We start from the raw sequence: 23,084 nt of genomic DNA, 5'->3' as shown, positions 1-23,084 counted from the left end.
AGGCAGGTGGATCTCTTTGAGTTCCAGGCCAGCCTGGTCTACAGAACGAGTGCCAGGATAGACTCCAAAGCTACCCAGAGAAAACCTGTCTGGAAAAACCAAAAAAAAAAAAAAAAAAAAAAAAAAAAAGACCGGAAAATTTTAATGAAAAACGAAGTATAAGTTAGAAGCTATCATATACTTACACAAACAAAACAGAGCTTCAATCAACATATAAATAGCTCCTTCTAATTTTACTACATTTGACAGTAATAGTATTTCATTTTCTGACTTTCAATATTAGAAATTGTACTATTAGAAAATAAACACCCAAAGTCAATGTGCATGCTGACATATCCCAAAATCACACACCAAAAATTTAAGATTTTAAAACTTACCATGCTTTTAAGTTTAATGTACTCACTTCTTACTTGAATCCAAATGTATTACCAAAGGAGTTTTTTTTTTTTAATTATGGGTGGCTTAAGAATTGTTGTATTTAAAATACATGAATACTTAAATTAATATATATTATATTACTTTGGCCGATCAGGTTTTTGTCTATCAATAAGCTAATTTTTTCCAGACTGATCACAGTTTCCCCTCCCCCACCCCCAGCCCCCAACTACCCACCCATCTACTCCTCCTCCTTTCTCTTCAGGAAAGGTAGGCCTCCCATGTATATCAGCCAGCCATGGCAAAGCAAGTTGCAGTAAGACTAGCCTTGAACATTTCAATTAAAAGATAACTGAAATAAACCTAGGCAATGTGAAACACAAAGGAAAAAGAGGATCTTAAAGACATCACTTAGAGTATGTATAGTTTCCATTGTGGTACAGTAAGTTGTACATCATTTTACATTTAAGTTCAAGAGTATATTGGAGACCAAAAGTGACAGTTTATAAAACACTCACCTACAACACCATTCAATGCGACCTTCACCCTCACAAGTTTTTGCCCAGTGATTATCTGCCAAGTTTTTCATTGCAACAGCATATTCACAAAGTGTTTCAGCATCTTCACAGTGTTCTCTCCAGATCTTATCAAAATCTCCCACTGTATGCAAAGAAAAGATGAGCTAAGTTAACTATTTTTATGTGTGAGCTAATTTTAGGAAAATAAAGCTAGTTCATAAAACAAGAATACAATAAATCATAATTAAAACTTAATGAAGTTTTACACATTGCTTTACAATCAATGATCTGACAATCAAAATGTACCCTTTTAAACACACTTGTAAAGTTGAACATCACTGATTATATGTATACACACACAGATATACACATGTGAACTATCAATTCATAAAGCAAATGCATGTTAGTAGGGTACATGTATGGCTCGAAATCAAGCAATAGTTTCACGTTATACAACCTTGAAAAGAAGAACATAGCCACCGGGGTTTTGTACTTGTCTAGGTATACTGTACCTTTAAATTTTCTCTTGCTCTGAAACAAAGCATGCTTCAAGCCTCTCCAAAGTTTTGAGCTTATGTTAATGTTCTGAATAAAGAGTCTAAGTAAGTGGCCAGGAGGGACATGCTTCACTTGATAAAATGTCTGCTTTACAAACACAAAGACTTGGGATTCCTCTGCCAGAGGCTAATCACAAGCTCTGCCAGAGCTTGTGATCCAAGGGCTGGGGAGGGAGAGACAGGTTGGTCCCTTCTGGCATGCTGATCATGGCTAATAAGTCAACTAACAGTCCGATTGGTCAGTTCAAGAGTAGGGATAGACCCTGACTCCAAAACAATAAAAATATAAGGCAAATGGTACTTGAGAATGACACCTAAGGTTGTCCTTTGTGCTATACACATGCACACATACAAACACATACACAGAAGGTTATTATCCAACTATTTCTTTTAAACCAGTCATTATCATATTTAAGATGGAATTTCAAATGTCATTGTGAAGACTGATAAAGATTGGAGAATTATTTAACCAAATAACTGTCATTTGCACAACAGGGTAAAGAATCAAAATTATCTGAGTGCTTTCCTTCAACATCTGTAACAAAGGAATTGAGTTCTCTTGCACCATATCTAAATATAGGTATTTGTGTAGTAACAATAAACATGTAAGAAGTAGCCAACTGTGGGGTTAATTACATTTAAATTCTTTTCCTAAGCAAGATTAAGTCTCTTTTTTCTTTTACAGAAAATGGATGAAAATAGTTTATATTTAACAATCAACATATTTATTCAAAATTGAAGAACAGTCAATTGATTCTATTTACTGGCCACTTTAGCTTCACAGTCTTTTAAGTACTGAGTTGAAAACCTGTTTTTATCCTCTACTTTTGACTCTGTTCATAAACATAAGTAAAGGTACAACACACCTTTACACACACTGTCCAGTTAAAATGATCATGGTACCAATGATTCACAGACTGAATACTGACTTTAATTCAAAGTAAATGGAAGCTCAACTAATGGTAAAGGGATGTTATGCCCTTTATATACTAACATTTTCATTAGTAACTAATATTTGTGAAGGGGCTAGGCTCTTAATTTGCTACACATCAGGTTAACCATCTCTGTCTCCCAAAAATCAAACAAATTTTTTCTAAATTCTCAAAAATTTCTTTCATAGCAGCATCTATCAGATTCAGTGATGTATTAAGCCTTAAAGAGAATAGGAGGTCTTCACAGCAGTGCTCTGATTAGTGATCTCTTCATGCACTCACAACACCATTCTTAAATTTACCCATCAAACTTGATACTAAATGACTCAGTGAGGTATGACGGAGCTGCTTCATGATTTGAGTTTTGCAACAACTTTACAAGTTCCTTTGGACTTGTTCCACTATCCCACATAACATACATTATTCAGTAATACTTGAATGAATTCCATGTGTTTGTGAATGTGAGTCATTTGTATAAAAATTCTATTATCAAATGTATTTCAAAGAACCTGTGTGTATTGAAAACTGACTTCATTCCTGCAAGACTTAATTTAGATTCTACATGGTAGGTCAAACTTAAAACTTGACTATTTGTAGTTGATTTGGAAGAGAGCCCTACCATAGAAGTAAGTGGATGTGGGGTGGCTAGGAGAAAAAGCTAATCAACAGTAGAGGGGTTGTCAGTGACATTGCTGGTGAGGACATCATAGCCACAATGCTGCTGGATCTAAGGACAGGAGGTTTCAGCACTAGCTTTCCTAGTTCCCATTAACTAGGGAATGCTATTAACCCTTGGATTCTAGTATGCACTTACTGAGTAAGGCCTTATCAACCAAAGGCTCCACGCTCTAGAGAAAACAGAACACACTCAAAGTGGAACTCGTTATGGTGACTATGAGTTCAGTGTTTGCCCATTACAGCTAAGAACTAAGGGTGGTTATGTGAGACACTTCTGTCCTCTAATAAAACTTCTTAGTGTCCTTACCATGTCATTCTAGACTCTAAAACTTGATTTACTCTATAATTAACTACTAGCTAAAAGATGCAAAGATGATTATAACTACAGAGTAGCCTATTTCTGTATAGCATTTTTAAAGGCCTCTGTATTCTTCACATTCAACCAAACTGTCTTTAAATAGTGCTTTTCATGTAGTTTTTGAGGTCCATTATCTGCTTATCTGACATTTAAAGGATTCCAACATTTGTCTGTGTGTTTAATTGACTTTAATTGCAAACAACTTACTCTTTTAACATTTTCATTAACAGTAGTTTACATACCCTCGGAGTGTGTTCACACTGAAAGTTAATGTTATTGTGAGCTCAGTGCACTTAGCTATATAACTGAAAAGAAACAATAAATGTTATATAGTTTTTATTCTTATACCCTGTTTGCTGAAAAGGGTTTTTCTTTTTTGAAGAATATGTTTTGAAGAACACTCTCGTGCACGCACACATGCACACACACACACACACAAAAGTCACATGTGTGTAGGTGCCCATGAAAGCCAAAAGAAGAAGGTGTAATATCAGTTTATAGGCAGTTGTGAGCCACCTTACGCAAGAGCTGAGAATCAAACTTGGATTCTCTGGAGAGCAGCAACTTATCTTAATTACCAAGACATCTCCAGACCCAAGGGAATAAAACACAAGTGCTAAATGCTACATGAAATAGTAAGGTTAACAAACAGGTAATAAAAGAGAGGAGAGTGCAAAAATATACAAATATAATGTTAGTAAAACTATAACAAAACAGACATTAATATATTCCCTATGTCCTTTGTAAGTATCCTGACCCACAAATTTTAACTCAAGTCTTTACCTGACAAACGTTTACCAAAGCCTACTAAATATACATTACAGTAAATGTTTAATGATTAGAAATGGACAAACCATAGTTGGTTTTTAATCATGAGAAAATTTCACTTTCCATCATATTCTGGAAAGCTTATTAAGGGCGCTATTTTAAATAAATTATAGGGGGAAAATGGCAAGTTAATTTTTTCATAGTATTCTGCTTGTATAGTGTTAAAAATCCTGAATTTAACAAATGTTTAAGCACTGCTCCCCAAATTAAAATGTTCACCAAATGCCTGGCATGTATATCCAAATTTCTATACACTCAAACTGTACACATAAAATATATATTAAAAGTTGACTCTAAGGACATTTGACAGTCACTTGGTTATTAGGCCAACCACAGTTTTACCTACTGCTTCATTTAAAAGGATAATACACTCTGCTTCCTGGCCACCACTGAGATGTATGCCAGCCACTGCATGTTCCAACTACCAGGGGCAGGGATTGCTCCTACCACCATTAATTCTGCCATGACTTCCCTTCAGGAAACTGTGAGTTAAAGTACAGTTAACTTGTTGGAGCTGGAGAAATAGCCCAATGGGTACAGTGCTTGCTCAGCCCCAACTCAAAAGTTAAGTTCAAGTGTGTCTGCCTATAATCCCATCCTAGTGGTCAGTACATAGAATTCCAAAAGCTCACTGGCCAGCTAGTCTAGACAATCAGTGAGCTCCAGGTTCAGACAGAAAGCCTGTCATTTAAAAAGAACAGTGGAAAGCAACTAAGGAAAGCACCAAACTTTTATTCTTGCCCTTCACATGGAACACCTGAGGGTGTGCACTTGCTTACCCGTGCATCCAACATGCACAAAATAAATGATGATACTTTCACTATCAAATGACAAAAGAGAAATAGAAGTCAAGATATGCTCAGAACTATAGTTCATGATAGTATAACGATGTTTAAATATTTCAGCTCAAAGCTGGCAATGAGCTCACCTTATGATTTATTTCAATATGTCATTTGTGAATGACTCAAAACCACTATGATTAATAACCCATTCATTTTGTTTATTCATTTTTTATTGTTTGAACATCTCATACACGCACAACTTATCAATCTCACCCATTATTCCCTCCCCTCCAATTCCTTTGTACCCTCCTCCCACCACTTTCCTCTCCCAACTTCATGAGCTTTCCCCGCATCCAAGCTGGGACCTGTGTAGTTCTCAGGCATGCAATCCAAGTCACTATGAATACATGTGTGCAACAGCCTGGCTGTGTCTAGCAAATACTGTTTCACTGCACATACTCACTACCTCTGGCTCTTACAATCTTTCTGGCATCCTCTCCCAAGATGATACCTGAGCCTTGGGGGAGGGTGTGTGATATTTGGAGCTAAATTCCCAACAGTCTCTCATTCTTTGCGCACAGTTCAGTGGTAGTTTTTATTAACTGCCATCTACTGCAAAAAGAAGCTTCTCTGATGATGGTTGAAAGGGTCTCATGTCCCTGAGCCTGTTCTCAAACTTGGATGACGTAAATGTATCATCCTTCTGCCTCCAGCACCAGTGTTGGGATTACAGGAATATGGTGGTCTCATGCTCAATTTTATGCAGTTCTGGGAAGTGAACTCATGACTCTGTGTATGCTTAGTCAAGCATTGCACTACCAAGCTACAAACCCAGGGCCTCACTCTTAAAACTCACTCCCTACAGGCATCCTAGAAAAACTGGATTACTTTAAAAAGAGACAAAGAAGGAATATATCCAATAAATATACAACTTCACCTTTCCTATTACAGGAATATAAAAATTACTTTTAGAAAGCTTCATTACACACACACACACACACACACACACACACACACACACACACACACACACACACACATTCCATGATCAGATAAGAATAAATTTAGAGAATCAACTATAACTTGTTCAACTGCATAGTTTTAAAGTCAACTTATAAGTCATATAAATTCTAGAACAAAGTTCACAATAGCATGACTTCTACTTTTTGTATTCCCACTATATTTACATTTTTAAAAACCCACTAAAAAACAGCAACAAAAATAAACAACTAGTTTACAGTGGAAGTTCAGTCATATCTGTTGAGTTATGACTCACAGGCCTTTTGAGAAAATCTTTAAGCTTAAGGAAAAGGAATTTGAGTAAAAACACTCACTGAACTATAATGAGTTTCTTAAATTTCAGGAAGTGAATCAGTGCATTTTACATGCTGGGATCATCTAATTAGAAATGATACTATTTTACTCAGTAACTATCTTAATTCTCATTCTTAAAAAGGTACAAATATAAAGAAAAGATCTGAAGCTTAATGAGTATAACTCTCCAACTAATTTATTTGTAAGCCACAAATGGTAAAATATTAATACAGAAAATCATATAGGCAATCTTAAGATTCAGTAGCAAAATCATCCAGTCTTTTAAAAAGTGGGTAAAGGAACTGAAAGTCACATTTTTTTCCCCAAGTCAGACATATAAAATGATCACCAGCTACATGAAAAGATGGTCATCATCTCTAGTAGTTAGGGTAATGCTAATTAAAACTACAATGTAATGGCTAGAACAACAAACAAACAACTGCTATATGTGGAGAAAAAGGAGCCTATGAACTCTGTTCTGAGAGAGTAAGACAACCACTATGGAAAACAATATACAGGTTCCTTAAAACATCCCAAAGCTTTTACCTCATCCCTCCCCCCCCCCACCGTTTCCCTCCTTGTGTGTATGAAATCAAAATCAGTATGTAAGAGACTTTGTCATCTCATGTTCACTGTGGAATTAATGATAAGATACAGGGAAAAAAAAAAAACCTGAGTGTCCCATCAATGGGTAGTCGGCTATAGAATTATGGTATTCTATATTTTGTGGCAGTGACTTCACAGTTGCATATAATAATTAACATTCATAGAATTCTGTACTTCAGAAGCTGTCTACTGGATATGAACTACATATACTACAATAAACCTAAGCATTAAAAAAGCCAAGTATAAAGAACGTTTAGATGCTATTGCAGAACACGAAGAAATGAAGCTGATGACTGGCTGGGAAAAAATATATTCCAATCACTATACCACCCTGCATTTCTGAATGTTCATGAACATGAACAAAGGTCTGCAACACGCAAACTACAATGACTTTTCTAGTCACAAACAAATAAACTTTTGTCAGTCAAATGCTGCATTTCATCTCCGTGACTGCATTATCTTTAATTTTCTGGCAGTTGTTCTCATCTCTGGTTGCCAATACTCAGTGCACATGGTAACTGCTGACAGTTCACTTAATGGATCTAGAGTTTGAACTGGTCATTTACCCCAACGCTCTACAAACAAACCCACTGTATATTCATGGCTCAAAGCCAACAGCCTAGTTAGCAAGGTTCTAGAGTCAAACCCCAGTGAAGCAATACAGAAAGCCCCGAAGCTTGGGGCAAAGTAAGCCAAATTAAACTTTAAAAAGCAAAATAGTTTTTGTTTATGTGTATCTTTCTGAAGCAGCCTTTTCTAAGAAGCATCTATGATTAAGAAACTTCAACCAAGATACATAAGTCTTGAACTACTTCCTGTAAGGGAGACAGTGTTTCTCCTTTGTGAAAACAATATATGTATGTAGATATGACTACAGTATACAATATATAAGTAGAAATTACTACCTAGTTGGTGTAATACCAAACTTGCAAATAAAAGGACTTATGAATGGCTTTCCAGGATTTAATTGTGTTTAAGTAGGAAACTACTACACAAGTGGGAACTGGTGATGCTCAGATACATCTTTTTACAGGTATGAGATGAACAATTTCTTCTAAAGAGCCCCCATGATGGACATGAGTAAAGCTGTATCTGAGGCACCAGAAAGCAGCACACTAGTGGTTCTCAGATATTATTTATAAATAGCATAAATTTAGCCTCCAAAACTTGGAAGATTATTACTGAGCCATAAAATTTGTTATCTGTAAATTCGGGGTATACAAATATAAATAAGTATATACAAATAAAGAAACTATTGCCATATTTTTTATATAAACAGAGATAGTATATCCATCCAAATATCTTTAATTTTTACCGCTGAGCTGGGCGTTGGTGGCGCATGCCTTTAATCCCAGTACTCGGGAGGCAGAGGCAGGCAGATCTCTGTGAGTTCAAGGCCAGCCTGATCTCCAGAGTGAGTACCAAAGCTACACAGAGAAACCCTGTCTCGAAAAACCAAAAAAAAAAAAAAAAGAAGAAGAAAAAGAAAAAACAAAACAATTTTTACAGGCTGAAAAAATCTTAAAAATAAAATTAAAAATAAAATTGGAAGGAGGAACCAGTGGGTAGGGAAGCAGAGTAGCAAGTAGAAGGAAGAACAGAATTCACTACACAGAGTAAAGCAAAGCTAATCCAGTGCAGTTTGCCAAATGTTCCTGTATCTGTGGTCTCCAATATTTGCAATTTTAAGTATACAAAAGGAGAAACGTTTAGAATAACTTGGATCACTAAAAAGGGGGTAAAGCCACCAATACACTCAACAAGAAACAATTTCTATTAGCTTCTTTTGTGTGGGATGCTTCGATCTATGTGAGGAATCCTATTAGGGATAGTTAGGCAACCAGCATATTTCTACTGGAAGAACTAAGCTTAGTAAGAAAGAGATAAGAAACACAGGAGCAATAGACACGATAAGGACACATTAACATACATTAAATGTGTATGCACATGTATGCACACATGTGCATACACATTTGTGGTATGCACAAAGACAGGCATCTATTCAGGTAAAAATCTGTGCTCAACACCCTGCCTACCTCCTCTCTCTCTCTCTCTCTCTCTCTCTCTCTCTCTCTCTCTCTCTCTCTCTCTGCCTCCCACCTCTCTTCTCTTCTGCTCCTGTCCCCAGATGCCAGTCTCCCTGCTCCCCTCCCCTTTTTCCCATTCCCTTTCTCCTAATAAAAAGCCCCTTCATGTGAGCTGTCACATGGCATCTTTCTCATGCTGTTTTTAAATTTACAACACACTTCCCTCCTATATACTATGCTTCTATTATAGAAATGAAGCATCATACAGGCAAACAAAGAATGACTTTCATTCTTTACATCAAACTATCTACTTTTACAACAAAATAGCCTTAGTTCTGTGTCATCCCCACCCCCACATCCATCTTGTCCAACACCAGAAGCAAACAAGACATAGTTAAATGTGTTCTAATTTTCAACTCACACAAAGGTTTCTGAGTACTTAAGAATCAGTAAATTTAAAATTAACAGAATACTGGCATACACTAACACATAACCCACACTAAATACTGGAAGCTAAAAACTGGATATACACAAAAGCACCACACTTAAGCTAATGCTAAGAACATTTAAGAATCAAAACCAATCACCATTTCTTAAAGAATGTAAGACTCCTAATTTTGTCTTTTCTTGAAGACTATACATTGTCATTTTGAGTGCTTTTACTGTAAATGAAGCATAAACAGTAAGTATAGATCTTCAGCATTACATACAACCTAGCACAGAAGAAACTCAACTTCTGGGAGTGCTCCTTGTACTCTGTGAAGTGTTCACCCTCTCCTTTACCCCCTCACTACTGGTGTCCCCAGGTAGCATTTACCACATCATCATCACTTCTCTGGCCAATTTTGTTTTTTTTTTTTTTTTGTCCTCCACATAGAGAGTTTCCAAGCTGTAACTTCCAAAGAAGACACCCACAATAATCACCGTCCTTGTCCCTATACCAACGGACAGGCAATTTGTCCTCACAGCACACTTACTCAACTATTTAAAATACATTTCTAAACTGGAGGTTTAATGGCTGCTAACATTCCCCCTCCAAAAAAATCTTACAGTAGCCTTGTCTTTTCCTCTTTACTTGCAATGAAAACTACTTATTCTACCCTTCAAAACATTCTTACTTTTCTCCATTGCAGCATCAAGACTGTTACATCTTTATCAACTCTGCATCAGCTGAACATCAAGAGCAACCAAACTGGTTTCTTCTCTCCTGCATTACTTCCCATACCGTCTTCTATACATTTGACTTCAGTATTCTGACTTTTCTGTCTACTGTATACTCCACGGAGTTTCAAAGTATACCTACAGAGTTCTGAAGATAGCACTTACAATAGGCCCAGGGCTAAGAACCACAACAACTGGGCTTTTTGTTTGTTTGTTTTGTGTCTGTCAAGTAACCAAAGGATTTGCATTAATACTTTTGTTTTTAGGCTATCATTTGAAATATAACCCCCTTGCAAAGATACCACAGACACATAATGATAAAATCAAATAGGTAACATACCTACTGTGTGCCCTTCACACAAACAACTGCATCAGTGTTCCTTTTCTTGTTATTGATTATAATGCTCCTTTTATCCCCTCCAAAAACAAACAAACAAACAAACAAAAACTCCACCAAAACAAACAAAAATAAAAAAATCTTCTAGCACCAAGTTAACTAGATTTTTGGTCGATAGTCTATTATACCAATAAAGCAAAGGTTCTCTCATTTGCATATGGGCATGTATACACACACACACACAGACACACAGACACACAGACACACAGACACACAGACACACACACACACACACACTTTTCTCACTCTGTATCAGAATGGGTGTTGACTAGGGGAAAACATAAAAAGAAACCTCACTTGAAAAAGAGTTTTTTTTAAAAGAACATGTTCAAAGATCTCTTGACGGCCATACATTTAGTCAAGTTATTAACACAGCTGTGGAGGAAGGCTACTGAAAGAACAGTTCAAGTTAAAATGGTTTCCCCACAATCCTTTCATTTCAGGTGTTTGCTCAAAAAGAAGTGACAGCTGGAGAGATGGCTCAGTTACATAAGTGCTTGCCTTGCAAGCATGAGGACCTATGTTCAGATCCCTAACTCCATAAAAAGGCCCAGGCACAAAATCATGCAACTATAATCCCACAACTTTAGGGGACTGCTGAACAGCCTGCCTGACCTAATTAGTAAGCTTTAGGTTCAGAGAGAGACCCTGTCCCCAAAAATAAAATGGACACATGGAGGAAGACACCTGAAGTTGTCTTCTGACCTAGGTGTATGCATACACACACAGACCAGAATTACAAAAAAAAAAAAAAAAGAGAGAGAGAGAGAAAGAAAGAAAGAAAGAAAGGAAGAAAAAACAAAACTGAAAATCCACTTGGCTCTACTTCAGTTCTCAATCAAGTAAATCTAACCAAATCAACAAAATTCTTGTTTGGAAAGCAAAACAAAACTAGCTATTTTTTAAATAAGCTGTCCATGCAGCTTATGATCAATTTAACATACTTTGAGTTGCTGTGGAAATCAAATTTTACAATTCTGTATAGCAAAGATAGAAAGTACTGTTTGTGCAAGAACACTTTCCTGCACATAAACTCAATCTATAAGTTTCTTATCTACAAATGACTGGACATCAAAGCATTCCTTCTTATCCCCAATGATAAGAACTGTGCTCACATTTTCTTTTAGTAACTTATTCAGATACATAGTACTATCTCAAACACTGTTCTTTATTGTCAGTCCTCATCTCGCTTATACTGGCATAAGATCTCTGTGGTGGCACAGGGCAGGCAGTAAGATGGAGCAGAGTGAAACTGTGGTAGGAGTACATTGAGTCCACCTACTCACCCTTGTACCACTATTCACTTTCCCAGCCCAAACCTGCTCATCACTGTCAACACTTACCAGTTGGACAGATTAGAGCAGGGGAGGAAAAAACCCTTTTCTCATCACAGCAGGAAGATCTCACTTTCACTTTTCTTTCTGTTGCATTTCAAATCCTCTATCAGATAAAGGCAAAGAAAACTGGACTCTTCAACCCTACATCTTTTACCCTTGTGTTGTTACTTTGCAGTAATGGCTTTGTTTCCCATTCCACTCCACCCCAACCCATTTCTTTCATTTCCAGTATAGCCCTGAAAGAGCTGTCCTGCACATTGTCCCAATTCAACGATATACATTTCTGGTAGCCCATACCCACCAATCCATATCCTTCTTCCTTGCTAAACTTTTAATGTTGCTTCCTGCTCTCCATGTTCTCTTAGATAGTCTAACGTGTAAATCACCAACATTAGGATAAGGGATGGGAGGGGAACTATTATTTCCCTTAAAATAGTATAACACTAATGAAGAACAATCTCAGCTTCATGTAAGTTACTTTGATCTTAGGACTGGATCCACTTGGCTATGAAAATGAAAGAATTAATTTAGGTTATACACTAAACCTGGCTCTTACGTTTCCTGTCCCTAGTGATGGAGATGCAGAAACTTTGGATCTGAGATAAATTGTACACAATTCATGATTAGCCATGGTTGAAAATTATTCATGAAAACTATGGGTTCTTATAGTCTTACATACCATGATTTCAAGTGAGACTTTTCACTGCATTTCCTGGTGAGAAAACTGTTAGGAGCTTATAGAATACAAATATGCCTGGAGACCACCAATACTACAGTACTATGTTGTACTAATAAATAACAATAATAATTTCTTTGGTTAAATATCCAGGTTTTCTCAGAAGGCATTTAAACTGAGACTAGACCCATGTCAAATGTGAACGTTGGAAAGGGCACCCTCATTCAGATCATCTGTTTTGCAAGTTAACTAACTAGTGAGGTACTATATATCACTAGAGCAAAGCCTAGAGAAACATAGATTGTTTATGGAATCCAGGCCATTAAAACGCCCAAAGAAAAGCTTTATTCAAATGCTTAGACTGTCCTGTTGAGAATTCTTTACCTGCCCAACAGCACATCAGATCATTCTCTTCTGAACTACCTGCATTGCTTTCAGTTCTGGTATTTTCTAAGTACCAATCATTGTGAACGAAGTGTTCCCCTCGTTAGAATTTGGGCTTAAAGACATGTTTAAACATGTGGGACAAAGCATGCATAAACAGCAGCTTAAAGAGATAATGACACATTAACAGTGTGTTAATTTAAGTAGAACCTATTCGCTTATGAATAAATGAATAACAATGAAATTATAACAAAAAGGTTAACAATGGAAACTGAATTATATACTAGTCATTTTCTTTTAAAAGATGTGCCTTAAATGTGTACAAAATGGCACGATAAATTGAAGAAAAGTGGGTCCACTTATTTCCTCATTTCTCCAAACAACATAAAAACCAACAGAGAATGCCATTATGTAAGTGCATTTTGTGACTATCAAGAATGATGCAACTGTTGCCATGGTAACCACTCATTTTATTGAATTGCGGTTGGGAACTAAAGCAATTTTAATAAAAAAAATTCAATACCTTAATATGCTTGCCAAGGCTCTTCTATTGGTACCTACCAAACAATAGCTACAAACCATCTGTGGGGATATCAAATGGCCTCTATTAAAAGCCAGAACTGAGTTGTCAAGGAAAGAAACTTTGAATAGTTTTAAAAATAAAAACAGCACCGACACTCAAAGGAAGAAGACTTGCACTGAACTTCTAGAGTAATTGGAAGTGCATAACAGAAAAGCAACATGATCTCACAAGTCTTTGTTCCTTCACAGTCATAATTTCTCTTTTAACCTAAATTATTAACTACTTAAAAGACTAACATAAGAACGCTGTTGAGTTTTCATTTTGCAATGAAGCTAAAGCAAAAATCCGCTGAAAGTATCCCATCTTAATGCTTAAGAGAATTTTTCCCCTCCCCCTGAGCATGTAAAGAATAAAGCAAGTTTTCACCTTACAAAGTTTCTTTGTTTGAGAGCCTCCATTTACAAAATGCAAGGATAACTCGTAAAATCCAACTACAGACACCGTTCCGGCATAAGCAAAAGCCAATAAAGCTGCTTCCATGGAGGGAGGGGGCTGCACTTACGGCCGGCTTCAATGGCATCCGTGTCTGTCTTTCAGAGTCTCTGTGGTTAGACACTATCCCAAACCGCACAGAATCATAAGAACCTGCCCCAGATCTCTTTCTTGCCTGCCTCCACAAACTTGAAGACGGGGCTGCGGTGGAGCGGAGCTCCCCCCCCCCCCCCCCCGTTAAACAAGGTGAAGGAAGCACCTCGAGATCCTCTACGGGGCCTGCTGACTCCGCAACCCTGGGTGGGAGGGAGCCCGGGCAGGGGAGGCCTCGGCACGGCCTTGCCAAGGAGAGAAGAGGAAGAGGGGCTGTTGCCAAGCGAGGAGAACAACAGGCTGGTCCAGCGCAGAGAGTGAGAGCAGCTTCGCTTCTGCCAGCCTCCTTCCTGGGTGGATTTATTTCCCCTTGTCTTCGGGTCTTACCTGAGAGCCCCTCCCTCCAACCCTCCATCCCTCCATCCCTCCCTCCCTCCGAGTGTGTGCTCGGTGACAGTGGTCCCAGCACAGCGCTGGGGACAGGCCCTGGGCCGGTGGCCACTGCCCATTAGGGTTCCGGGCACCGATCGGGCACCGATCGCAGGAGGCCGGTCGCGGCCTGGGCAGACGTGCCGCCCCCGTGTGTGTCAATGGTGGCCCGCGGGGCTGGAAAGAGCTGCCCCAGCCGGGGGACGCGCCTCCCCTCCCCCGCCGCCTGTTTACCTTCGCGGTACTTCTTGCGGAGCCGCCGGTGGACGCTCTTCACCACCCCGGACAGCTTCTCCTGCTCGAGCTTCCGCTCCTGCTCGCGGGGCTGCGCGGCGCTCGGGGGCCGCTGTCCGCGCCGCGCTCGCCCGCCCGACCCGGCTCCATCGCGCCGCCGCGCCGCCGCCGCCCCCTCGGCCCCGCGGTCTCTCCCGGGACGCAGGAGGTGGGGAAGGAGCAGGCAGCAGCGGAGGCAGCAGCCGCGGAGGACGAGGCCCAGGAGCCCCAGCCAAGGCCTCGGGGGCGGTGTCTTCGCCAGACCGCGAGGTGATTGGTGGACTTGGGAGGGCTGGGCGGAAATGGAAAGGGCTGAGGGCCAATGGGCGGAGGGCAGCGGCGGAGCGCCGGTTTGTTTGGGAAGGAGCAGCTGGAGGAGGCGGAGGGAGCTCTGGGTTTCTTGCCAGGCCACGCCCCGGATGCTGTGCGGAGGAGCCCTGCGGCCTGGTTTGGGGGTGGGGGCGGGCGGGGGAAGGAGGTCTGGGATGCGAGGTGCGCTTGCGCCTCTGAGTAGGCTTCGTTTGAGCTTCATTGTGAGATGCAGCTTTGGCACGTCTCCCAACTTTGCGCTGTGTGTCATGATGCGACGCCACCATCTGAGTTCCCGTCGCACCTTTGTGGATTTTCATCAACTGGATATCCATCGAAGACTTGACTTGCAAAGGGTTTTACACTTAAAGGCAGAGTCCAAATTTGCATGCTTTCTTTGGGGTCAAGGAGAGGGCAAGGTACCAAATCCGGATTTAATGCTCTAGCTAACTGTGGTTAATGCCAGGCCTGAGGCTGCTGCACCATAGACACCTAAATGGGGAAAATAAAGGTAATAGAAAAACCCCAATAGGAGATGTGGAACAACCAACTTGGAAACATTAAAAGTCCGCATCGTCTTCCTGTAGAACTTTTGTAGTCACCGTACCATGGGGTTACTGGAAAACCTACATTGATTGTAGGTCATCCCAGAACTCAGAAAAGTCTGCTCAGGTGGTCTCTCTCACATGAGTTTGGAGAGTCAGTCCACTAGGACATGCAGAGTTAACTGATCAGCTTCCTGTCTCCTAACTCCTTTAGGCCTGGTGTAGTGCTAATCCCAGCACTCGGGAGCAGAGGCAAGTGGATCTCTGTGAGTTCCAGGGCAGCCTGGTCTACAGATCTAATTCCAAACAGCCAGAGCTACACAGAGAAAACGTGTCCGGGGAAAAAAGAAAGAAACATGGAAGAATGTTCTCCAAAACAAGACTATATTAGCTCTGTACTGGTACCTAGGCTGCTGGAGATGTTGCAGGCTAAGAATAAATTGTATCTGATTGTGCAGCTTTTGGTTACATTACATTGTATGAACATTGTTGCATTGAAGCTTTCAGGTCAATGATTTTGTAATATTAGTAACATTCTCTTTCCGTAACTGTCAGATCCAAAGGAAACTCCATTTCCCCACCTTCTGGGGGTTAGACAAAAGCCAGCATTCCTCAGAAACTGGTGAAGCTGTTTCTCCTCTACTGAAGGAACCATTTCCCATACCACTGGCAGTGGTGCAAATGGTTTTCTGAGTTGCCAAAGTACATGCTGGCCTAAGGGCTCACTCAGCATCACAAGTACCTGTTGTACATTTTAGAGTCCATACTGGCTCTCCCCCCCCCCCAACTTCCTGTACTCTGGAGCTTCCCTCTCCCCAGCTTCTCATTCTCTTTAAACCCTGCTATTTTAACTATGTGTACTCTTGATCCTCTTTTGGTCTTCCTCCCACCTTTCCAAACAAACCCCACCCCCACTCCCACCCACCTGCTTCTCTCCTCTGTCTCTCTCTACTCTGCCCCTGCTTCCTTTCTGGTTAGATCCAGTCTTCTGGCCATGTTTAGTCGACTACTTTTTCTCTCTTCTTTGGACTCTACCAGATGACTCTGGCTGTTCTCTCCTTCATATCTACAATAAAAACCTTCCCCTCAACCATACAATAGAATGGTGATGTGCTCAGTGTATATGGTAACCCTTTCATGTTAACTCCAGGGTTAAGAAGATCCCGAAGAACAAAGTGTTACACATGCTTTCCACATGCCAGGAGCAGAAATACCGCAATGGAGAAGTAGATTAGACACAGGCAGAGATAAATAGACATCAAAAGAACTAATGAGGAAACAGGTAGTGTGGCCTTACAGGGGGAAATTTCCTTTAGGAAGAAAAGAGAGCTTGGATGGTTTGTTTGTGATGTTTTGTTTGTTTTTCCATATGTGAAGGGCAAATAAGGGTGAAAACATTTGAAAGCTACACAGTAGTTGGTACTAAAGATAGGAACATATGTCATTTGTACTGAATTTAGGTGTTGAGTTGTTTCTTTTCCTCTTTTGTTTTAATAGTCACCTTTTCAAATACTTCCATCTAGTAAAGTAAGTCTGATGCTGTATTTTTATTTAAATATTTGTATTTTAATTATGGGTCCATCTGTGGGCTTGTGCATGTATGTGCCATTCCCTCTGGGCAGAAGAGTGTGTTGGGAGAATCAGAGCGAGAGTTAGTTCCAGGTAGTCATGAGTCATGTGGGATCTGGGAACTTAATTTGGGTTCTCTGCAAGAGCAGTAAACTCTCTTAGTTGCTGAGATATCTCTTCAGCTTTGCCTTTTCAAACTTTCTTTCAGACTACTGGCAGATGAAGTTTTTAAAATGGTTAAAAACATTGAAGTGAATTTGGAAAATACAGAAAAGATTAAAGAAGACAAACCAAAAGTTTTACGAGTGAGAGGTAACATTTTTTTTTTTTTTGCCAGTATTCACTAATTACAAATGTGGTATTTCAAAAATGTCTAGGTGGTAATCTATTGTATGGTTAGCCTACCATTCTATTAGTTAGCCCCCCTCCACCCCGTCAATTTGTATTTATTTTGTCTACATTTTCCTCCATTACAGCCATGTTACATGTGATCAATAACTTTGATGGTTTTTATTTGATTATATATACCATTAAAGAAACTCCATTAAAGTCCAATTTCTAATTCAAAGGGTCATACATATTACACTTTTTGATCCTGTTATCAAGATGCCTTTCCAACATGAACTAGGAGTTTATATCACCTCTGGCGATGAGGGTAGGTATTTATTTCTTTGCACTATTAACACATATAAGAACTACTATTTGCTGATTGTTCATGGTGGGGGATCTATCAAAAAATCCCTATATTTTAAAAGTATGAGGAAACTAACTGCCACTTTTTAAGTAGTTGTACTATTTGTCATAATATTTAGTTTAACATATTAATATAAAAGAGACACTTAGGATAAGCAGTCATTTTCCAAGAAAAGAGAAAAAAACGATATTGTAATTTGTTTTATGACTTCTGGTTTTTTGAAAATCAACTCTACACCTGGAAATTGGATAATTAAATTTTACTTAAAATTTGCATGAATTCAAATTGAGCCTAGGCTTATATATCCTTCAAAAGACCAATATTGAGTTTTCTTAAAAAGACATGACAAATGGCCACAGATCACACTATGAAGGACATTTACAACTACCTTTCTCCAGCCTAACCTGTAACACTGGGGAAAGCATTACATCTGCTATGGTAGAAAGGGAATGGTAATGGGATTTTCCACCTCATTGAAGTAAGTGTTCTTATTGATGGAAAAAGGCATTCACCATAGCATGTAGGTTTAGTGTCATAGTGAACAAGCATACCCTATGTCCAAGAAAATATCAGCACCTTTCTGCATTTTGTGGAAACTTTTGATTTACTGTAAAGCATTATTTTTTTTAATTCTTCCAATATTAATTTAGATATCTTCTGGAGACAGAGGTTGTTGGAATTAAACACTATACACTGAGAAGGACAAAGGGGTCTTGGAGAAAGTGCCGTTTCTTAAGAGTGTACCGAACCCCTGATCACTAATTTCTTGTCTTCACTTCTTACCTTGTCTGACCACTTTCTTACCTTTCTCCAGGCATGTCATAGCAAGGTTCACCTGTTGAAAAAATGTCATCTCATACAATGGTAAGGAAATGCCTTGTCCTTTTTGTTTTGTTTAGTCACACTATTTATCAGAAGAATGAAATACTGTGGGCGATGAAGAGAGTTAACACAATATAATAACAAAGTAAAAATTGAAAAAAAAATACTCGATGAAGAAAACAAACTTTGAAAATCAGAATCACATGTTCTGAGTGTGTTTGCAAAAGTGTAGTCCCTTCTGCATGTATTGAGCATCCCTGAGGAACAGAGAACTGCTAATGTTAATTAGGGATATTTAAGTAACCTAAAATAACATTTTATTTTTCCATAATTCAATGACTTCACTACTTCCACTTCATTTTGGCCTTCTTTGTTGCCAAACTTAAAAATACTTTTAATGTTGTATAGTAAAAATCCCCATGTTAAATTTATATTCATAACTCACTAACAGTATGCATCTGTAGTGCAAAAAGATTTGGTCACGTCAGAAAAAAAATTCAGCTCACGACTTTAGGAAATTTGGTTAAAATGATGACTAGATGTGTGGCAGTTTCCTCAAAGGTTAAAACCTTCTATTTTGGAGGGAAACTTGTTGAGATGTAGCTATAGAAGAAAGGCAAAACAATAAGATAGTTTATGATAGGATGTTTACAAGAAGGTAAAACAAACAACAGGCGAAATTAAAGGGGAAGTTAAAGTTCTAAGGGGAAGCTAAACACTCCATCCTGTAGGGAAGCTCTTAAGACAGGAAGAAAACAACTCAAGATAGCTTCAGGAAGTTCCTGAAAATGACTACATTCACTAGTTCCTCTCCTTCCCCAAGAGTAAATAAGTGGTAAAGACTGCTGAGAGTTACTGTCAGGCAAGCCCAGTCTCCTGAAAGAAGCAGAGACCAGCAGAACTGCCCAGAAGAAACAAAGATGAGCTAAATCCCTGGAAAACCCTCAAGCCAACTATGCTACCTGGAAACGATACATTTCAATCTACTGAGCTTTGGGCAGATGTCGTGGAATATGACTTTAACTAGGCAAAGATGTGTTACATGTGTTTATGTTACATTGATTTAATTATGTAACGATGTGTTGGTGTTTCACTTTGCCTGCCTAAGGCGCCTCATTGGTCTAATAAAAAGCTGAATGCCAATAGGTAGGCAGTAGAGGTATAGACAGGGCTGGCTGACAGAGAGAATAAGCAGGAGGAGAAATTCTAGCCTGGGGAGAACAAGGGGACAAGGGAGAAAAAGAGGGAGATGCCTGGGGCCAGTCAGGCAGCCAACAGTCAGCCAGAGAGTAGGACATACAGAATGAAATAAGGGTAAAAATCCCTGAGGCAAAATGTAGAAAAAGAGAAACAAGTTAAATTAAGTTATAAGAGCTCGCTAGAAACAAGCATAAGATAAGGCCAAACATTCATAACTAAATGATAAGTCTCTATGTCATGATTTGGGAACTGGTTGGTGGCCCAAAAGAAAGCCTGTTACATAAAAGCAGGCAGCTGTATATTCTAGGTTTCCAGTTTTTGTGAGCTTTTACCCATTCTGGGATAGGCATTAGTGATACAACTGTCATTTAGTCATTTCTGCTCATGTAAGTAACCGCTTACCCCTAATCCTATAAGTAACTCCAATAAAATTCACTTGTTTACCAAATTGGACTTCGGTGGTTTCTTAGTTAGTGTTACTTTTGCTGTTATGAAACACTATAACTAAAGGCTAGATTGGAACCTGGAGTCAGGACATGATGCAGAGGCCATGGAGGGTACTGTTTACTGGCTTGCTTCTCCTTGTCTGCTCAACCAGCTTTCTTATAGAACCAAGGGCCAACGGCCCAGGGATGGCACCACCCACAGTGGACTGAGTCCTCCTCCAGCCACTAATTGAAAATGCCCTACAGGCTGCCTACAGCCTTACTTTAAGGAGACATTTTCTCAATTGAGGTTCTCTCCTCTCAAATGACTCTAGACTGCTTCAACTTGACATAAAGCTAGCCAGCACAGATTGTATCCACACTTTGGTTTCTCATCAGTTCCCAGTTGGAATGAGTCACATGTGTGTTGTATCTCCCCAAGAAAAGTCTGTCACATAACACTAGAAACATAAAATTTATATTATCTTAGAAATAACTGCCTATTATTTGGAGAGTTGTTAACCATTCATGCAAAAATACTAGTAAGTATAAGTATCTCCTGAGCTAATTGGGAGCATGGGGGGAGGGAAGAGGGAGTTTGAGAAAGAGGAGGGGAGAGGAGGACATGAGGGAGCAGGAAGATCGAGTCAGGGGAAGAATAGAGGAGAGAAAGAAAAGAGATACCATCATAGAGGGAGCCATTATAAGTTTCAAGAGAAATCTGGCACTAGGGAAATGTCCAGCGATTTACAAAGTTGACCCCTATTACAATCAAAGCAATAGTGGAGAGGCTACCTTAAATGGCCTTCTCCAATAATGAGATTGATGACTACCTTATATGCCATCCTAGAGCCTTCATCCAGTAGCTGATGGAAGCAGAGGCAGACACCCACAACTAAACACTGAGCTGAACTCTGGAATCCAGTTGCAGAGAGGGAAAAGTGATGAGCAAAGGGGTCAAGACCAGGCTGGAGAAACCCACAGAAACAGCTGACCTGAGCAAGGGGGAGCTATTGGACCCCAGACTGATAGCTGGGAAACCAGCATAGGACTATTCCAGACCCCCTGAATGTGGGTGTCAGTTTGGAGATCTGGATAATCTATGGGGCTCTGGTAGTGGATCAGTATTTATCCGTAGTACATGAATGTACTTTGGGAGCCCATCCCACATAGAAGGATACTCACTCAGCCTAGACATACAGGCTCCAAATGATATGACAGACATTGAAGATCCCCCATGGAAGCCCTCACCCTCCCTGGGGAGCAGAAAGGGGATTGGATAGGAGGTCAGTGAGGGGCAGGGGGGGAGGGGAGGGAGAGGGAACTGGGATTGACATGTAAAAGAAGCTTGTTTCTAATTTAATTTTTTAAAAAAGGAAAAATAAATACTAAAATTATAAAATCTCTTGGTACCTTACTGTCATGTGAATGGTATTTCTGGGTATAACATAAGTAAAATGCATAAGAGAAAAATAGTATCTCAGACTCAATCAAAATTTAAGACTTCTGCTGTTTGAACAATATACTAATGAAGTAAATTGGTGAGGCCATGAGTGTGAGAAAATGATAGATGTCCTAATATCTTGCAAGTACTTGTCCAGGTTATAGAAAGAAATCTTAAATACAATCATAAAAAATAAAATCACAGTAGCCAGAGCAGTTGGTTGTATGTTGGGACATTTTGTGTTTGTTTATTTAATTCATACATTTATTTATTTTTTGTGTTTGTGGAGGGTACAACACATTGTTTATATTCTTGGCTGATCTGTAACTTGTTATGCAGACCAGGCTGTCCTTGAACTTGCCTTTGTCCCTGGAGTGCTGAGATTACAAGCATCTGCTGCAACCATGCCCAGCCCTAGCTCTGTTTAGATGTGTTTCAATTTGAAGTGAAACACATCTTGAACTTAAATAGATGCTTAAAAAAACCATTAGAGGAAATGTTTATGTGGGTTACCAAAAACGAATTTAAGTGTTAAGCATAATGGATTAAGAACATTTCTTTTATTACATCTTTAATTTTTTTCTCAAAACTTCATGGTCCTTGGAATTTTTCACTTAACAAAAGAAACAGAAACTTTTAAGGATGTTTAAAATCCATGAGATCAGCCTATAAAGTTGAAAGATAAACAAGTTAGCATGGACAATGAATGGAAATGTTTATTAAGCTAATTGTCTTCATCTGAAAAGAGAACTGTAGGCACTTTAATAGTATTCCTTTTCAAAGGCACATTATCACAGGTAGAGCTGTGACCAGTACGTTTGCTGATCTTGTCCTCAATAAAAGCCTATGCTTACCAGCCAGTGTTATGACTTGGGGTGTAGGACATGTGCCCTTGCAGTGAGAGAGGAAAAGGGGGGTCCAAATAGGAACTAGATGGGCTTCCGTTGGGTTTGTACATCAGCAAATCCAATTTAAAAATTCTTAGCTTACATTCTTGCATCTTCCAAAATAGTTTCTTTTCAGGACACTGCAGTGATTTCCGTTAGAAAAAGTTTCTGAACTTTTAACTCAAGTTAATGAGCTAGTTAATGGAAGACTGAGTTTCGTGTAGGAAGCAATTACCTCGATTGATAGGAAAGTTGAGAAAATGAGCACAGGCTTTAATGAGATTGGCAAAAAAGGTCATGTGTCTGAGAGCTGAGACGGAGTAAAAAGGAATGACAGTGGAGAAATCGTTAGAGACAATGCCACAGAAACCAGCGGAAATAAAGGTGAGGTATTGTACCATTGAATATACTTTCGTAAAAGGCCACAAAATTAATTTTCCTAAACATAA

The 23,084-nt window shown here is 39.2% G+C and overlaps 1 protein-coding gene and 1 long non-coding RNA gene across 3 annotated transcripts in view; one reads left to right on the top strand and one right to left on the bottom strand.

Moving 5' to 3' along the window:
• The window catches only part of Bmt2 (base methyltransferase of 25S rRNA 2 homolog), a gene marked incomplete at its 5' end in the record, with an annotated part of 49,556 nt that extends 34,542 nt beyond the window's left edge, over nucleotides 1-15,014 (bottom strand). Inside the window, 2 exons of the mRNA XM_027389705.2 lie at nucleotides 894-1,035; nucleotides 14,702-15,014. Coding sequence (XP_027245506.2) covers nucleotides 894-1,035; nucleotides 14,702-15,014 — 455 coding nt within the window. The remainder of the gene's footprint in view (nucleotides 1-893; nucleotides 1,036-14,701) is intronic.
• Nucleotides 15,015-15,224: 210 nt separating this feature from the next.
• LOC107980360 lies at nucleotides 15,225-20,321 on the top strand. Of its 2 annotated transcripts, XR_004772063.1 has the most exons (6): nucleotides 15,225-15,468; nucleotides 16,745-16,876; nucleotides 17,372-17,475; nucleotides 17,733-17,818; nucleotides 18,672-18,721; nucleotides 19,503-20,321. It is a non-coding gene; the product is annotated as an uncharacterized LOC107980360 (long non-coding RNA). The 2 variants fall into 2 exon arrangements; XR_004772062.1 differs by lacking the exons at nucleotides 16,745-16,876; nucleotides 17,372-17,475; nucleotides 17,733-17,818; nucleotides 18,672-18,721; nucleotides 19,503-20,321 and adding an exon at nucleotides 15,809-16,689.
• The last annotated feature ends 2,763 nt before the right edge of the window (nucleotides 20,322-23,084 follow it).

The sequence above is a fragment of the Cricetulus griseus genome, assembly GCF_003668045.3.
Source record: "Cricetulus griseus strain 17A/GY chromosome 1 unlocalized genomic scaffold, alternate assembly CriGri-PICRH-1.0 chr1_0, whole genome shotgun sequence".
NCBI classification, from domain to species: Eukaryota; Metazoa; Chordata; class Mammalia; order Rodentia; family Cricetidae; genus Cricetulus; species Cricetulus griseus.
This window is presented reverse-complemented; position numbering and strand designations above follow the sequence as displayed.